This window comes from Salvia hispanica, chromosome 4 (assembly GCF_023119035.1).
Source record: "Salvia hispanica cultivar TCC Black 2014 chromosome 4, UniMelb_Shisp_WGS_1.0, whole genome shotgun sequence".
In the NCBI taxonomy this organism is placed as follows: domain Eukaryota; kingdom Viridiplantae; phylum Streptophyta; class Magnoliopsida; order Lamiales; family Lamiaceae; genus Salvia; species Salvia hispanica.
Window position 1 is genome coordinate 4,824,379 of NC_062968.1, and position 17,791 is coordinate 4,842,169.

The following is a 17,791-nucleotide window of genomic DNA, read 5'->3' on the forward strand; positions in this document are numbered from 1 at the left end:
GTTACAACTTACAAGACTGATTGGTATAAATAGAAAAATGTACTGATTAAAAGGGTTGCGAGTTGTAACAAGACTGATTGGTATAAATAGAAAAATGTACTAATTAAAAGGGTTGCGATTTCAGCGTTTACTACTTTTTTCCAATTTTTCCAAGTGCACTTCTAATAAGATATTTTATTGGATAAACAATATAATTTGACAACTAGAAAAATTTAGAGACGGCCGTGATGTTTAAAAACGTATTGTGAATTACATAAATTGTTCATGAACTATGTCCACGTCCCACAGAAATTAATAGCGTCTGACTTTAGAGTATAATATTGTTTAGTGTCATTTTTCACTTGATATATTTAATGATTTATGATTTATGTTTCTATTATATATATGATACTACGATTTATAAGATTATTTGATATATTTAAAAAAAAAATTATTTTTCTCAAGGTACATTAAGCAATTTAATCATAATTAGTTTAGTAGATTTATTTTTTTTCAAAATATAATTTATTATAGTACTTTATCAAGTTTAGGGACCACTGTACAGTTATGAAATCACTCAATTTTTTTTAATATGAATAAAGAAGATTTATTTTCAGCAACTAACCCTATTTATAAAGAAAAGAAATTATCCATCTACCATTCACTTTATATCCTTATGTTACTTTTTATTTTTTATATAAAAAATAATTCATTCATTTCTCACACCAAAGTTATCGCCTAAGAACTATGCTTTAAATATCAGAAACTAATTTCTTATTGATATTACCATTGATAAAAGTCTAGAAAACGAAAGCACATAAAACCTTTTAATCTTTTAACGGTGTAAAAGATATATGGACCTTCAATAATCAATACTCAACAAAAAATTATATGTGCTATTTATTTATTTTATATCATAAGTATCTTTTATTTAAGTTTTCTCATGTAATAATCATTTTAAAATAACTAATACTCGTCATATCCAAAGCACTGTAGGAATGTAATCAAAACGAGAAATTAATTTCCCCTGAAACAGTACGACCTATCATTTTATACTTTATCCATCTTCTAAAAATAGGAACTTTAGGAATGTCACATATTTTAATGTAAAATTAGTAAAGTATGAGAAAGATAAAAAAACACACTAGCTAAAGTGGTGTCATAGAATGAAACTGCCCATATCATTAATAGTGTAACGTGTGATAAAAATGTTTCTAAAATATGAAACAAATTGTGAACTAATTTAGTTATAGTTTAGAACCTAATTTTATTTGGGCCAAATTGTAAACGTATTTTGATATTTTAGAAAATACAAAAGCCAACCTAACTCTGGAACACGAATTGCATCTATATGGCCAAATTCTATATTTGACAATAAAATTATGCATAATGAAGTTTGGTTAGGCGATTGAATGAATTGATTGGACAGTGAAATAGTTGGATTGGTTTAGATGGAAAAGTAGCATACCCTTTATTTCATTATATCGAGAATGAATGGACGATGAAAAGTTCATTTCATGTATGAATGGCCACCTGATTCCACTATAATATGGAGTATAATGATAGCGACATCTCTCTATCTCTCTCCATCCATGGAGAGTGGGGACTATCCTACTATTCCAAAGATGCTCCTCTCCAGCTTGTCAACTTCTTTACCACCAAACACCTATATATCCTAATATCTCGTAGGGGTCTACGAATATTTCCTCCATTTCTTAAAATATGAACTTTTAAAAAACACACACTAATTTTTAGTATATACTCCCTTCGTCCCAATAAATATAAAACATTTGATTTTCGGCACGAGATATTATATAGTGTTATTTTATGAGTTAATGAAGAGAGAGTAAAAAAAGAGAGATGAAAAAATAGATACAGGGTTATTGCTACTTTAGGAAACATTTCATTTTGAATGAGACAAACAAAAAAGGAAAACGTTTCATTTCTAATGGAATATAAGAAGTAATTAATAAAATAAGAGAGGGATAGAAACGAAAAAGTTATTGAAATATTGTTAATGCAAATGAGTCCCATCTCATTATAATCACTTTCCTAAAATAAAAAAATTACTATTAATTTTAAGGGATGGACTATAAAAAGAAAATAATAATACTAGTTCATATTTACAGAGATCGGATGAAATAGTATAATAAGAATAAAAAATTGCACATGAACAATATAACATATTTTGTCCTAGTATCGATCGACCAGACTTCTCTTATGAAAATCTATTACTCGACCAAACTTCTCTTATGAAAATCTATTAATCTCCCCGTTGAATTCCTTCTTGATAATATACTCTTCTTCTTTTTTGAAAAATGAAATTTCTTGTATATGAATGGAGAAAAGTGGTTCCTCCCCGACGGTTGTTCAACCCTCTATTTATATATTCCCTAGTATTATTTTGATATGTGATATTTAAAGTGTACACATTGCACACAAATATTCATGCATGTATTATTTCCTTTTCTAGATTGTTCATTCTAATTAAAAACTATTATATGAGTACAAATATCTCCTTGTTAACCGACATTCTCGATCCTTCATGAAGAGAGGAGAAAAATAGTTTAATGCAACTTCCAAATAGTTGATATACTTATATGATGAAAATAATGTTGGCAAAATGGATCAATACTCAATATAAATAAATATCTTATTTGATTATACTACACGGTGCTTTACCAATCAAAAGTATTCATCCTTTAAGTTATTAAAACCTATTTAAAGTCTAATATTATTTTTTTTTATCTAATTCATATACTTATCCTAACATTTAGTTTCTTTATCAATAAAAAAAATCTTAATGTGCCAATTTTATAATAGAAATAGTGAATCCATTCTAAGCGAAATCTAAGCCACTTTTTGGGATGTTACATCTTCGATTGCCTGTGTGTCGGTGAGAACTAGGGTTTGTGTGTGAGGGCTTAAGTCTGAGATTGTGCGAGGTGGATCTTGATCCGGTGTGAAGGGGTTCTGTGGTGGAGATATCGACGATTTGAGGGTGATCTCTAGTCGATTCAACGGTGCTCCCTTGGATCTGGTTCTGGTTGAATAAATCTGAAATGTTGGCGGGTGTCTGAGCCAATATCTTTGATCTATTCGGTGTCCTTTGTTTTTCTTATTCTTCGTGTGTGTAATATCTTAGATCCGATTGGATCTCACTTGTTATTACTAACTCGTGTACTTAGTGTGCAGGCTGTGGAGTAATCAAGGAGCTAGCTAGACTTCCAACATAGAGTTGTAATAGCTAGGATATATTACTTGTAAACATACTTGTAATCTTGATTAATATCAGCCGCGTGGTTGAGAGTTTGGCTGAGCTCCCTTGTAAAATGAACAAAGAGGTCTCGGTAATTAGTAAATTCGGACTGGTCTGATCCCTACACTCAAGATTTTATTCCAGCCAAAATTAACAATCAATATAATAACAATAAAATCAGTTTAAAGGAAAAATAGTAAAAAAAATAATAATGAAATCAGAAATGTGCAAATGGTTCAAGTGCATCAAATTTTGTTTCTCACTTTATGTTTCACTACTTTTTTTTTTTAATTCATGATCTCCTTCAATTTCAATTTTAATGCCAAATTACATCCCACCTCACGTTATTTATAATCATATGATATTTTTGAGCTGATTCATCTTTTCTCTGTTGGATTTTCAATATCAGGGCCCAAGTTGAAATACTTTGTAAAGTTTGAATTCTTATCTAAACGATAAGTCATTTTCTAGAATAGTTAAGTCCAAACCATAAATGTACTGAACCCATAAATGATAAATCTATATATGGGACAAATCAAAATGAAGGCATAGATGTGGAAGTTGGGAGGTAAGTGGTAATAAAAAGGTATTAAAGCATATTTGGTGAATGGGGCAAATAATTAGAGGAGTGGGTTGTACAAAAAGTGGTTTTAAGTGAAATGAGTGTGGGATATGGGATGTGAATAAATGTACCACATAAGATGGTGTAATTAATGTGAAAGAGATTTTATTAGGCATTAGGTATGTATAGGTGCATTAGTTGGAGGGGGCACATACACACAAACTTTAACTAATCATGCTACCAATGGTCCATAACTCTTCTTACCAGTCCCCATCCACACACCCCATACACATACATTTTAAGATATTGTCGAGCACTTGTCACAGGACACTCCCACCATCACAATATATATCAAGATTTAGGGCACCCACCCTACTCGAATTACATTTATCGATCCACTCTCGCCTAATCGGACCATTTCCGACTATAATTTTGTCGATATGATGAGAAATACACCACTACTTGTGCCGACAAAGATTTTCTCTAAGAGTTCAGCATATAGCCCTTCGCCGTCTCATTTGCTTTCCACCAATTAGAGTATGCATCTTGTCAATTTTAACATGTAGGTCTAAAATTATGATTTTAGGATTAGTTTAATTATTGTGTGAGTGAGAGTGTACATGTACAATTAGGGTGATATATATATTGGGTAAGGACTAATTGTGGTCCTGGAAAAGAGTGCTATACTGGCCACCTAAAGAAATAAAAGAGCTTAGGCGAGGGCAACAAATGGGAAAGTGAAAGAGTAATGGCAATGTTTATTACTTTTAATCGTATCTCAATTTATTAATCATAAATACCTCTCTCTTTTTCTAGTATTTATTATGTATATAATGTGAGGCAAAACACCTTTCGGTCCCACGTGAAATTTTATTCATTTGTTGTGAATTATTTGTATCTGCATTTAAATTTTCAAGTGCTGCAGGTGTTTTTTTAGAAGTCAGGCTGTGCAGTTAATTAATGAAATTAATTGTTTTACCTATATGCTACCGAAAATAATTTATTTGTTTCTAGCTAGAATCATATTTTAATGAGAAGGCGAGAAGTGTATGGTATACAATATACATTTAACTGCATATCGAAAATTTAAAAGACGAAAAAAAATCATGGAGTACCTACATTTATTTTAGTTACGAATAGGTACTTAGGTAGCCAATTTATAAGTGTGTGCAAAAACAATTATAGAATTCGAATGCAGCTGCAGGAAAGAGTACTTACCTAGTAAAGAGTTCGCATACTATATTTGTGCAAGTTGGAAATTTATTAAATATAATAAAATACTTTTCTAAATAATAATATGGAGTAGATTTTAATAAAGTTTATGATAATGTATACTTTTCAACTATTATGTCAGTATCTCACTTAAACCCCAATCAAATCATACACAACCTACAACTTATGTCCCAAATCCTTTTTTTTAATTTATTTATTTTCTTTATTGTTTTTGTAAAATAAAAATAATTACAAATATAGCTAATAACATACCAAAAACTAATAATTTAAATTGATATAATAACATTAATAAAGGTATAAAATAAACTTCAATGCTGAAATTTAACGAGTGACCAAATTTTTTATACGATATCTTGTTGGGGCGTCTCTTTATTGAGACGATACATCTTGAGATGGGAGTTCGTTGGCGACTCCGGATAATCAACTTCATTATCCACCCAATGAGTTACATTGTTTCTTTCATCTTCTATTATGAAGTGTAATACATGCATATATGATACTCCCTCCGTCCCAAGTTACTTGAGTCGTATTTCATTTTGGATTGTCCCAAGTTACTTGAGTCATTTCTCTTTTGGACTAAAAACAAAACATCTAATCTCACCTACTTTATTCTTTCATTTACTTTACTCTCTTTCTTTTTTTCTTACTATATTCTCTCCTCTACTTTATTTAACTTACTAAACACAACTTTCTTAAATCCTCTAGCGAAAGAAACACCTCAAGTAACGTGAGACGGAGGGAGTATCAGTGATGCGACATACTCCCTCCGTCCCAGATAATTCATCCTAGTGTTCCTTTTCGGTCCGTCCCACATAATTTGTCCCACTTCACTTTTACCATTTTTGGTACTGTACCTCATATTCCACTAACTCATTCCTACTCACATTTTATTATAAAACTAATACTTTAAAAGTAGGACCCACATCCCACCAACTTTTTCAACCCACTTTCCATTAGATTTCTTAAAACCCGTGTAGGGTCAAAGTGTCCAAAATTATCTGGGACGGAGGGAGTAAGTGTTGGAACTTTCACTATGTATAGTTTGTCTTATTTGGAGCACACCGAAACCCGTTCAACTTCCTTCATCGCCATCTCCTGCTTTTGGAGTATTACAGATTTGAATCTTAAAATATGGATGAAATTCAAGTCGATTGATGAATAACATGAGTCAACTTATGTATATGAGTGGGTGTTCATGAGCCTGTGAATTGCACAAACTATGATTTAAAGTTGTGGTGTCCGACACATCTTTGAAAACATACTACCCCCTCCGTCCCAGCTCAAGTGATTGATTTCTTTTCGGCAGTTATTTTGCGAATATGATAATAAATAGTTAACGTGGAAAGAAAGTAAAACTAGAGAGTGAATAATATAGAAGAGAATCGCATTTACATTATTCTTTTATTTTCTTTACTTTCTCTCCCCTTTAACTATTTATTACTCCCTCCGTCCCACAATAGGTGTCATAGTTGGAGAATGGCACGGAATTTTGAGAGATGTTTTGTGTGTTAGGTGGAGAGAGAAAATAGTATATTTATATTAATGTGAGAGACAACTTTTTTCAAAAAAGAAAATGCGACATCTTTTATGGGACAAACTAAAAAGGAAAGTGTGACATCTATTATTGGACAGAGGGAGCATCATTTCTCTCAGTACGTGCGGAAAAGCAGTCAATCACTTGAGATGGAACGGAGGGAAGGGAGTACTTGTAACACGGAAAAAAGTAAGGAAAAAAGTAAATGTTCATCACTATTGGAGATTAAACATGGTAGCTAATTAAAATAAACGTGCTACTACTGTAGAACGTGTGCAAGGCGATCACCTAACTAAATTCTACCTAATAAAATTAGTAATACTAAGGGTGTCGTACGGACTAAATATTTGAAAGCAAGTCAACAATATACCCTTTTTTTGAAAATAATAATAATAACAACAATAATATAACCCTAACTCATCGCTACTTAATGATAAATTATTAGCATATAGACTTGGCATTAATTAGGATAAGCCGAATAGGGGCTACTCTACTTCTATTTAATCAAATTAACACGTATCCTAGTTTCATGCCATATATATGGCTATCCGATTAAAAATTTGATTTATGAATCATGGTATGTATAAATATTTACCACCAGACAACTACCTATACACTCTGTAGTATAATTATTCAATCAAAGCTATAATAATATAGATTGTGAATTAATTGGGCAGCTCTCTGACAGGTTGTATAATTGCAGGTAAAATTGCGAGCTAAACAGCTGGCCTTTAATTTGTGTAGATATTATATGAGAGTTACACATCACTGAAGTATCATAGTATATGTATATTTTAATAATTCTAGTACTTTCTTTTAATGGTTATGGTATGGATACGTCTGTGTATCTAAATACGTAATGTAAGTTGGAATCTTTATTAGTAGTGAAATACAAGCAAACATGTTTCTTTAATTTCCACCTATGTGCTACTCAAATTTTACTTTTCATTTGGAATTAATTTTAAAAAAAATTGTGTAGAATAAGAGCTGATCAGCTGTTATAGAGATGCCAGTTAAGATGAATCATGGCGATAAATTTTCTTTTATTTAATAATAATGATTAATGTCAATACTTCACAAGTGCTCACAAATTAATTACATTACTATTATCATAATACTAATACAGTACATAAAAACATTATGTTATCCAAGACAAATTGATAACGTGTGTTGGAGTTTGGCGGCTTGGACTCAATGGTGGCGTTGAGGGAAGAAGAGATCTAGTGAAAATTTTCCTATGTGGATTTTGTAGTTTAATAATTTTGTGGTTCAATTCTCTTTTTATAATTATGATTAAAGAAAGAATCGTAAATAATTCGGAAGGAACTTATGTTATTTTCGAGTAAGTAACATGAATTGAAATAGGTAAGACAAAGAATAACATACTATAAATCAAATATAGTAATGGTCTCGGTCTTGGTCTTGGTCTTGGTCGAGGATATAAGTGAAATGTTATACTTTCTCTGTCCCATGAAAATAAACTATTTTAGTCGTTTTAGTCCATTCTATATAAGGCACTTCTATCAGTAATTTTTTTTCTCTAATAAAGTGACCTTAGAGCATCCGCAGCGGTTGCCCATAAGACGGACGACGTCCGTCCCGACGGCGCGGCATGCGTTGTCCATCTGTGCCGACGGCACAACACTGCTCGATAATAAGAGCACTTCCGTGCCACTGAGCAGGGCGACGTGGCATTATGTGATTGGGTCGTTTTTATTCCGTTAAATTTATTTATTTTTTTAAAAATTCATAAAAAATCGAAAATAATCCGGAAAAAAGAAAAAAATATATTTTCGGAATCCCAAAAATATAGCTATTTTTTTACCCTTTTTTCAATTTTTTTTATTTTTTAAAAAAAATTTATCCCAAAATCTATACAATATATAAAAGAGGAGTGTTGGAGGTATTTAGGGAAATATTCTTTTAAAATAGATATCATTATTTAAATAAAACTATTTTTTTTCTTTTGAATGAATTGTAATAGTAGTAAATATTAATCTGCTATTCATACGGTTACTTGTGGTTAAATTGGTGGGTAATTATTTGAAGTTAGTGGGGAGTTATTTAAAGTTAATAGGGAGTTAATGGATGATTACCTCTAACAGTTATTATTGCAGTTAATAATAATTATTATATTTATTTCCTTAGTAGTATTCTTTTTTTAATATTGAAACGTTGGGTAGATGGGTAGAAGAAAAGCTCTGAAATTGAAAAGAAGTCGAAGAGTAAGAAAAATACCAAAAATCAATTCAAATTTATGGAAATTTGGAGAAATTAATCACTGATTGATGGGAGATCGTTTGAAGGAGATTTGAGTGAGCAGCATAGATGTCAGTATGAAGAAGAATTGATAGAATGGAGGTCTTTGGGCCTGGTTGAGAATGGAACTCCATCAACTTCGCCTCCTTATTAGGATAGTGATTACGACAATGATGGAGGTGTGCCATTTATATTTGAGTGAACTACACAAATGGTCCCTGGACTATGGGTTTATCTCGCCCATAGTCCCTGGACTTTAAAAATATCGCCAGTAGTCCCTGGACTAAGGGTTTATCTCGAAATTGGTCCTTTTGGCTTTTTTTGGTACGAAAATACCCTTTGATATTATTTTGGGGGGTTTGGGCAATTTGGTCTTTTTACACTTTTAACATTTTAAATCTGATATTATTTTAGTTATGTACTAACTTTGATATTATTTCAAAATTATCATTCTTCTTCCATTTTGTTATCCTTCACTGAATTTGTTTTTTTAATTTCAATATTAGATTTAATTTTACAAAATTTTAAATTTTATTTTTTAAATATCAATAAATTTTTTTAATTATAAAAATTATTAAATAGCAAAAATTAAAATTAATAGTTATAATCAATATTTGATAGTGTATAGTACTATGTAATCAATAAGGTATGACAACGCCTTAGTTTTAATCAATATTTAAATAGCTTTAATCATAAATAGATTATATAACACAATTTATTCTGAAATAAATATGCATCTAATGTAAGACTAATATAATTTTTGTTTATTAATTTGAAAACAATCAAAATTTACTAGAAAATTTCAACAAAAATACTCCTATATAAAATTTTAAGTAGGATCAAATTTTTAGTCAACTTCATAATATTTAATCACAAGCAATTATAACAACCGAACGGAGGCTAAATAGAATAACTCTTATTTTTCCATCATGATTAATATTATTTTTCTGTACTTCTTCAATTCAATTGAATATTATATTAAATAACAAAAATTAATAGTTTTAATCAATATTTATAGTGTCCATGAATTAATAGTTTTCATTAAAAAATTTATTGATATTTAAAAATCTAAATATTAAATTTAATTTTATAAAATTAAATCTAATATTGAAATAAAAAAAAATTCAGTGAAGGATAACAAAATGAAAGAAGAATGATAATTTTGAAATAATATCAAAGTTAGTACATAACTAAAATAATATCAGATTTAAAATGTTAAAAGTGTAAAAAGACCAAATTGCCCAAACCCCCCAAAATAATATCAAAGGGTATTTTCGTACCAAAAAAAGCCAAAAGGACCAATTTCGAGATAAACCCTTAGTCCAGGGACTACTGGCGATATTTTTAAAGTCCAGGGACTATGGGCGAGATAAACCCATAGTCCAGGGACCATTTGTGTAGTTCACTCTGATGATATCTTAACAGGTGGTGTCTTGTTGATATGTTTTTGAAGTAGAAGTAGTTTCAGGATCCTTCAAAAAGAGTGATGCTTATTTAATTCACATTTTCATCTTAATACTGGTGAACAACTGAACATTACAATTTTATTATTATTAGTCATTGTTCATCTGGTCAGTTAAATGTTTTAGGTCCTAAACTCTTAACATATATGGAAAGCATACATGAAATATTGAAAAGTTTTCACAAATTAACAAAAGGGAACTTCATAGCAATGTATTTGAGATTAGAGCCTACAAATGGTAACATCTAATTTTGTTACTCATATAATTCATTATTAATTTTGATTCTAATTTTATTTAATTAATTTTAAATTGAAAATTAATATTTTAAAAATATATTAATATATGCATAGCACAGGCGTGATACTAGTTATCTATAAATACTCACATTCATCATCCATTCTTTGCATCAAATTATTTCTCATTTATACTTCATTTTTGGTGTATTTTTAATACATTTTAATATTGTGGAAATGTTTTTATTGAAATTAAATAATGAAATGGTGGAACCCTTGAGCTTGTCCTTGCGGAAGAGCATGAATGTGGGTGCTGTGCTTTTACTTAAGAACACGGAGTAAAAATAAATAAAAGTGAATTCAGGCCCACATCCGTGCTCTTGCCAAAGAGCACGGATGGAGATGCTCTTATTCTCTCCTTACAATAGTTCAATCATTTTTTTTTCTTTCTATCTCACTACAATCATAATTACTAATTCTGCATTAAAGTATACTCTTCATTTTAAGATGTGCTATTTTTATAGGAATGATAGAGTAAGTGAGTAACTAACATATTTATAGAAATTTATGTATAAAAAGGCACATTCCCTATTCGCATATTTGTATCCTCTTTAAATAAAATTAATATCTAATTTTTAATTGATGATTAATAAATTCTAATCATCAACTAGTTACAAGCTTAAACTGAATTTGGTTGGGGGGATGAATTCGTTCCCATGGTAGGATTTTTAATTTCCCATGATCTCACATATAGAAATATAATTGGGTTGGATTTGTACGTGATAATGGTGAGAGGAATTAGTTTGACGTGGTTTGATGTGTATAGTTGAATATAATATAAAATTAAAGTTTAAATTGTATAGACATGTGGATATAGATACATAGTGTATGAGTATATAATATGGTAATAATATCACACATATGACAAGGACGAGCTCACATGAACCCAGCCAGATAATCGATGGACCCCCACTCCTATAAAACCAATTGCTTTATCACTTTTATCTCTATTTCATCCAATTAATTCGTCTCCTCTAATTTCTGTGTTAACAATGTTATTCAACATCAAATAAAATATGTATATACTTTAACACCATCACTAATTACAGCTAATAAATACTATATGTCGTATATGTATAATTAACAAATACATACATGTAAAAACAAAATACTTAAATATTTTTACAAACAAAACCTGTGAATAATCCTTGTATATACTCTTGAAATTAATAAGCAGACAGAGGTCTTAACTAATTACTTTTATATTCCTACTAAATCGTATAGAATTCTAGCCAAAATGTAAAAAAAAAAAAATAGAGAATCTAAAATTATGTAGCCATTTTATTTAAATGCTACTACTATTAAATATTCTTGAATTATTCGTTATAGTTAAAAATGGCACGCCTTCACTTAGCATGCATCCTAACCCGATCTAGAAACCCATCAAGACCTACCATACGTATAACTGGCAATTGCTCTGATTATAAATGTAGGCTATATATAAAGGTACGTAATTCTTTTAAAAATAAAAATAAAAGTAATTTTTTTTTTTCATATCAATCTAAGATAGATGACTTAGCTACTCTACCAAACTACCACGGTTGATGTTGCGAGGCCAAATGCGCAGTAATATATAGGTTCGTGCTTGAGCACCTTTTTAGGGCATCTAATGGGTGGCCGATACGAGCCCCCCATTTTAATTTAATTTCTTTTATTAATATGTTAATATTTTTTCCATCGATATATACTCCCTCCGTCGGTCGCAAATTAAAGTTTTACTATTATCCACCTCAACTTTATGGGTGTGACTAATTTAAGAAACTAAAACTATTTCTTCGTTTCCTCATAGTTGAATCATTTTTTCATTATAAAAAGTTTTCTTATGGTTGAGTCATTTATATACTACCCCCGTTTTTTAAAAATTGCAACTCTTTCCTTTATATTCCGTTCCTCAAAAATAGCAACTTTCAAACTTTCCATTTTAAGAAATTTTTACACCCTTAATAAAGTGGACCCGATTCACTAACATTAATTTCGTTACTTTTTTTTCTCCCTCTCTCTTACTTTACCAATTTTTTTCTCTCTCTCTCTTATTTTACCTCTTATTCTCTCATACTTTACCAATTTTTCTCCCCCTCTCTCTTACTTTACCAAATTATGCATTAAAACTCGTGTCATTTCAAACCTCCCTATTTTTAAAAAACGGAGGTAGTATATAGTAATAAATACTATTTTTTACTCACTCTAATTTTATTCTCTCTACTTTATTCACTTTCTACTCTATCATCTATACATTTTTTTTCTATCCACTTAACACACTAAATATTCATTTCTTAAATTCAGAAAAGTATTGCCTCAATTATAAGGGAACTAAGGGAGTACTACTCTACAATTTAGGACACACGAAAGATGTCATTAAGTTAAAGATAAATTATCTTAATCTTTTAACACTATTTTCTTGGACACTTTTAATTTGCATTTTCTAATTTCAATATAGATTTTAATATTGAATACGCTTTATGAAACGTAAGTGGTATATTTATAAACACAAATTAGCGTTATTATTTATATTAAAAATATAGTATTTCACATTATTTTTTATAATGTAACTATGATTATGTACATGAAACTAGTTGCAGTATTATACATTATATGTATACACATATAGCTCAAACTATGCAGTTGATAAAGTAAAATGATTTCTTATGACTTTAAACTATTCTTATTTTCTGATAACTAGGACATCCCTCTTTTTGTTACACAGGGGAAAGGCTAGTCCTCAGTATTTTAATGATTTAATTTGTGTTTATTTAAAAAGAATGAAGTCAATATATTCCTGTCTCTCTCCTAGGCAGGAATAAATTGAATGAAAATGGGCAAGCTGAGAAGTTTCCTGGGTGGGGTGGAGGAGACACCCCACCACCAAGAAAATAACCTGCATATATTCACTCACACACCTACACTATCACATACACATACAGATATACACATACATTCAATACATACACACTCTTTTTTTCTCCCTCTCTCTAAAATTGTGTCTTGTTTTTTCTTCCTTTCTTTCTACTCGCGAGAAAGGTGAAGTATTACTAGAAGATGAGAAATGATATGAGAGCATCATCACGCCCAATCCAACCCTCGCTTTTCCCAATCCCAATCCCAATCGATGCCGTGATTTTTTCCTCTCTCTAAATCTCAATTCCCTCTCTCTCTCCCCTAACCCTAAATTGATGCTCAATTAGAATCACAATCACAATCACAATCATGTCTTTCCATCCTCGGCCTTACAGTCACAGCAGCTACGGAGAGGCGGAAGATCCAGACGACGGCAGGAGGAGCGGCGGCGAAGGCAGCAGCTCCGGCATAGCGGCGGCGCAGGTGCAGCGGGAGCACATGTTCGACAAGGTGGTGACGCCGAGCGACGTGGGGAAGCTGAACCGGCTGGTGATTCCGAAGCAGCACGCGGAGAAGTACTTCCCCCTGGACTCGGCCGCGAACGAGAAGGGTTTGCTCCTCAACTTCGAGGACCGCAACGGCAAGCCCTGGCGCTTCCGCTACTCCTACTGGAACAGCAGCCAGAGCTACGTCATGACCAAGGGCTGGTCCCGCTTCGTCAAGGACAAGAAGCTCGACGCCGGCGACATCGTCTCCTTCCAGCGCGGCGCCGGCGACCTCCCCAAGGACCGCCTCTTCATCGACTGGCGCCGCCGCCCCGACGCCCCCGCCGATCTCCCCCACCACTTCTCCTTCCACCACCACCACCGCTGGAGCCCCCTATTCATCCCCCCTCCCCCGCCTCCGCCGCGAGTCCTCCACCACCACTACCACCACCCCATGGCATACGGAAGCGTGGTGAACGGAAGCCCTTGCCCCCCGGGCTCGATAGTGTACTTGAGAGGAAGCGGCATCGCGGCGGCGCAGGGCCAAAGAGAGATGGTTTTCGAGTCGGTGCCGGTGGTCCAAGGAAAAGCAGCAGCCAAGCGACTCCGGCTGTTCGGCGTCAACATGGACTGTCCCATTTCCGAGTCAGACGACCACCGCCAGCTGTTGGCGGCGCCCCCCTCTCCCCCGCCGCAGGATCACGACAAAGGGAAGGGATCCATCTCTTTGGAATTGGATATTTAGGTAACACATCAACACTAACAATCAATTGAATTGATTCTCACATCACACATTTTGGCTTGTTATTTTATGTTTTTCCCTTACAATTGCTAACAAAAATTGCAGAATTATCCCTTTTGTCTTAATTATCTCTCTTCCACACCAACAACTGCTGCTGCGCTCCCAGCTTTTGGAGGTACATCTATAACTATCATCACCTATCTTTATTTCCTTCCATTTATCATCAATTTTCTTTTCTCCTCTTCTGCTTTTTTCCTTCTTTTACTTTTCATCAATTCTTTCTCCCATTCACTCTAATTCCTAGCCCCCTCAGCTTCAGATTTTGCATGCTATGGACTAATGAGTGTGATGATTAGTTTCCACAATTTACAACTTTGATTTGAATTTAAAACGTGATGTGATTGGGTCCACAGATGTGTTCTTGTTAAAAGGAAATACATTGAGACATGGAAATATACTAAGTTGGGGTCTCATCTTTTAGATGTCTAAAACTCACTAGAGATGTTTTTCTTCGTTTTTTTATACTTCGGCCCGAGGGGGGACCTTGTGAATTGAATGGTCGACATTAGGGTAGATGCTTAATTTGAGTATCTGTATGCATATAATGAATAATTTTAAATCAAGCATGCTGCACACAGACACATAATATTGTGCCTAACATTTGCGACTAATTCAGTTTGAATATATACTAAAATATGTCGTGTATGTGTGTGTGGTTTCAGATAATGCAAAGAAGGGAATTTGAAGAGAGAGAGGGGAAATTAAGGTATGTATGTAGGTGATGGAAAAATAATTATGTGGAGATAGAAGGTTTATTAGTTTGATACGATAGTGAGCGGAAGAAGAGAAATTCAATACTTCCTCTTAATGAAAACTTGTAGCTGTATATAATTGGGAATTTGGTCCCTACAGCTGAAAAGAGTATATATATATCATCTCCACACATGATGTTAAATGGTCAATTAAGAAGAAACCGATGTTTCCTCTTCGACTGGACAATATCAATTTTCGTCATGTCAATTGTGGCTGTGGCCCTATTTTTATTTCATAAAGATTGTGCATTTTCATTTAGGACCAAATATTTCATGTTAGTTACGATGCCGAATATTGCAGCTAGATAATGGAAAATTCCACCATTTTTTAGATATATTTCCATTGAGATTTAATCTTTTGATTTGGTCAAGACAATAAGGAGACAATCGATTTACAAGGTTTTTTTTTTTACCATTAATTAAGATAAATAGTATATAACTATATAAAATAATACATGAAGACGCTTCCCTATATATGATTCTATTTTGGGATGTCAAAATGTGTTAGATTTATAAATCTCCACCTATAGGGACCTAGTGCAATCTGTGACCTTTATTTCTACTTCTGGTATTAGCTACTTCAATAAGAAGTGAATAGTTTTTTGTATCTGTGTCGTTATCATAAAGAGGTGCATACATATAGGAGTATCAATATATCTGTGTGTTTATATGGTGAAAAAAAATGTGCAGGACCATGTTCTAGTTAATTACTTCCCATTGCTGATATGCACTTGGTATGAATAATCTTCTCATTGTTCATGCTGACAATTTTCACAAACTTGTTTGTTCTGTGCATTTAGCATAATTTTGTCATGAATTATTATTGGGTCATTTTTTTTTTGTAACTGAGCGAGTAATAATCCTATGCAAACCCCCATCCCCAACATACACATAAATTTATGTGTATTTTGCAGGAAGCCTAAACCTTTTGAATTATGACTAATAGGATTACTTTTTATTTGTGGTATATGTATGAGTTTTTATGTGAAATCTGTTTAGAGAGAGGTGGTGCTTGGCTTAGGTCAAGAAGAAGCGCACAGTTTAAAGTAAGGGAATATGTGTATCATTTATGTAAAAAAGTGTCACCTACAACAATCATTGCATTGTAAACCTTGTATGCATGTGAAGCATCACTTTTACCTATTTATACTAAATAGTAATTAAAATCTAGAAATGTTCTGGCAGCTTCAATAGGTCTTTTTTAAGTAAATACTACTATGAACGTATGTTATTCAGTCTTGTAGTACTACTCCTAATTAACCCCTTTTACACTATACATCATTCTTCTTCCAATCCAAAATTACACAAATACACCTATCCTATTAAACTCAGGTAGTGAGATATTTCATTTTCATTTATATTTCCCCTTCATTCACTCATTAATCTTTTGTTTTCCTTTTCTCCATAGGAGTTGTAACTGGGCTCGGCCCTTGATGTCGTCTAAGGGTTTCGGTTTGTTCGTTTCGCTCTCAATGATATAACACTAGTTCAGCATTTGCATTCCATGGAAAATAATCTACTGCCCTTGAGATAGGCTCTGAAAATGAAGATATATATACAATTAATTGTAAGACATAAATATGTAGCTTAATCATATGTATACAATCGTGAAGTGAACTTGTGCATTTTATTGATGTGGTTTATAGTGATTGTAATCATTTTGATAAGGAAAATGAACTGTTTGAAACATACTTATTCTATTAAGGACAAATTGATCATCAATGTGCAGTTGTTTCTGAAAAAAAAAGATATTGACTTTATGCATATACGCAGCTCGATCATTTCGTATAAAATTACAAACTAGTCATCTCTATATTAATGAGTGTGGAATAATTGGGTAACAAATTAAATGGAGCTAGTGTGAATCTGAATTTAGATGGACCTAATGTGTATTCATAATACTCACACATGACTAAAAAGAATTGCAAGAAAATGGGACTTAGTTTTCAGTTAGGTACAATACCAAAGTTGTCACAAGCAAAGCAATTCTTGCGATGTGACAATCTATATACTTCAAAAGTCAAAACTGTACAACATCCCAAAAATCTCACAGCTCCAACAATTATATGTCTATGTGCCTGTCGCACTACATATCAAAATTTAATTAAATCAATGCTAGCTCCTGAATGGCAGTGACATTAATTATAAGCAGATTTAAAAGTTAGGAGTGTTAATATGTAGTACTCCATTTCAATTTTCACACGACCTAGGTTAGGTATAATGATTTATTATGAGATTAGATAGTCATTAAGCAGGCAGAATATATAGGTATTGAGAAGAGGGGAGCAGTTGATAGTGGGGGGTTGCAGTAATGCAGAATATTTCTCACTTTATT

At 32.4% G+C, this 17,791-nt stretch overlaps 1 protein-coding gene across 4 annotated transcripts; it reads left to right on the top strand.

The window, feature by feature from the left end:
* The first annotated feature begins 13,418 nt into the window (after positions 1-13,418).
* LOC125223922 (B3 domain-containing protein Os03g0120900-like) lies at positions 13,419-17,147 on the top strand. 4 transcript variants are annotated; one of them, XM_048127233.1, is made up of 5 exons: positions 13,419-14,647; positions 14,750-14,819; positions 15,367-15,410; positions 16,147-16,190; positions 16,865-17,147. In XM_048127233.1, the coding sequence occupies exon 1, from the start codon at positions 13,787-13,789 to the stop codon at positions 14,645-14,647; it is 861 nt and encodes a 286-aa protein (XP_047983190.1). In that variant the 5' UTR covers positions 13,419-13,786; the 3' UTR covers positions 14,750-14,819; positions 15,367-15,410; positions 16,147-16,190; positions 16,865-17,147. The 4 variants fall into 4 exon arrangements, with proteins under 4 accessions (XP_047983190.1, XP_047983189.1, XP_047983191.1 ...); XM_048127232.1 differs by lacking the exon at positions 16,147-16,190; XM_048127234.1 differs by lacking the exons at positions 15,367-15,410; positions 16,147-16,190.
* Positions 17,148-17,791: the final 644 nt, after the last annotated feature.

Bases quoted from the DNA above. Each gene is read 5' to 3' on its own strand.
- LOC125223922 (XM_048127233.1), top strand. From the start codon at position 13,787: ATGTCTTTCCATCCTCGGCCTTACAGTCACAGCAGCTACGGAGAGGCG.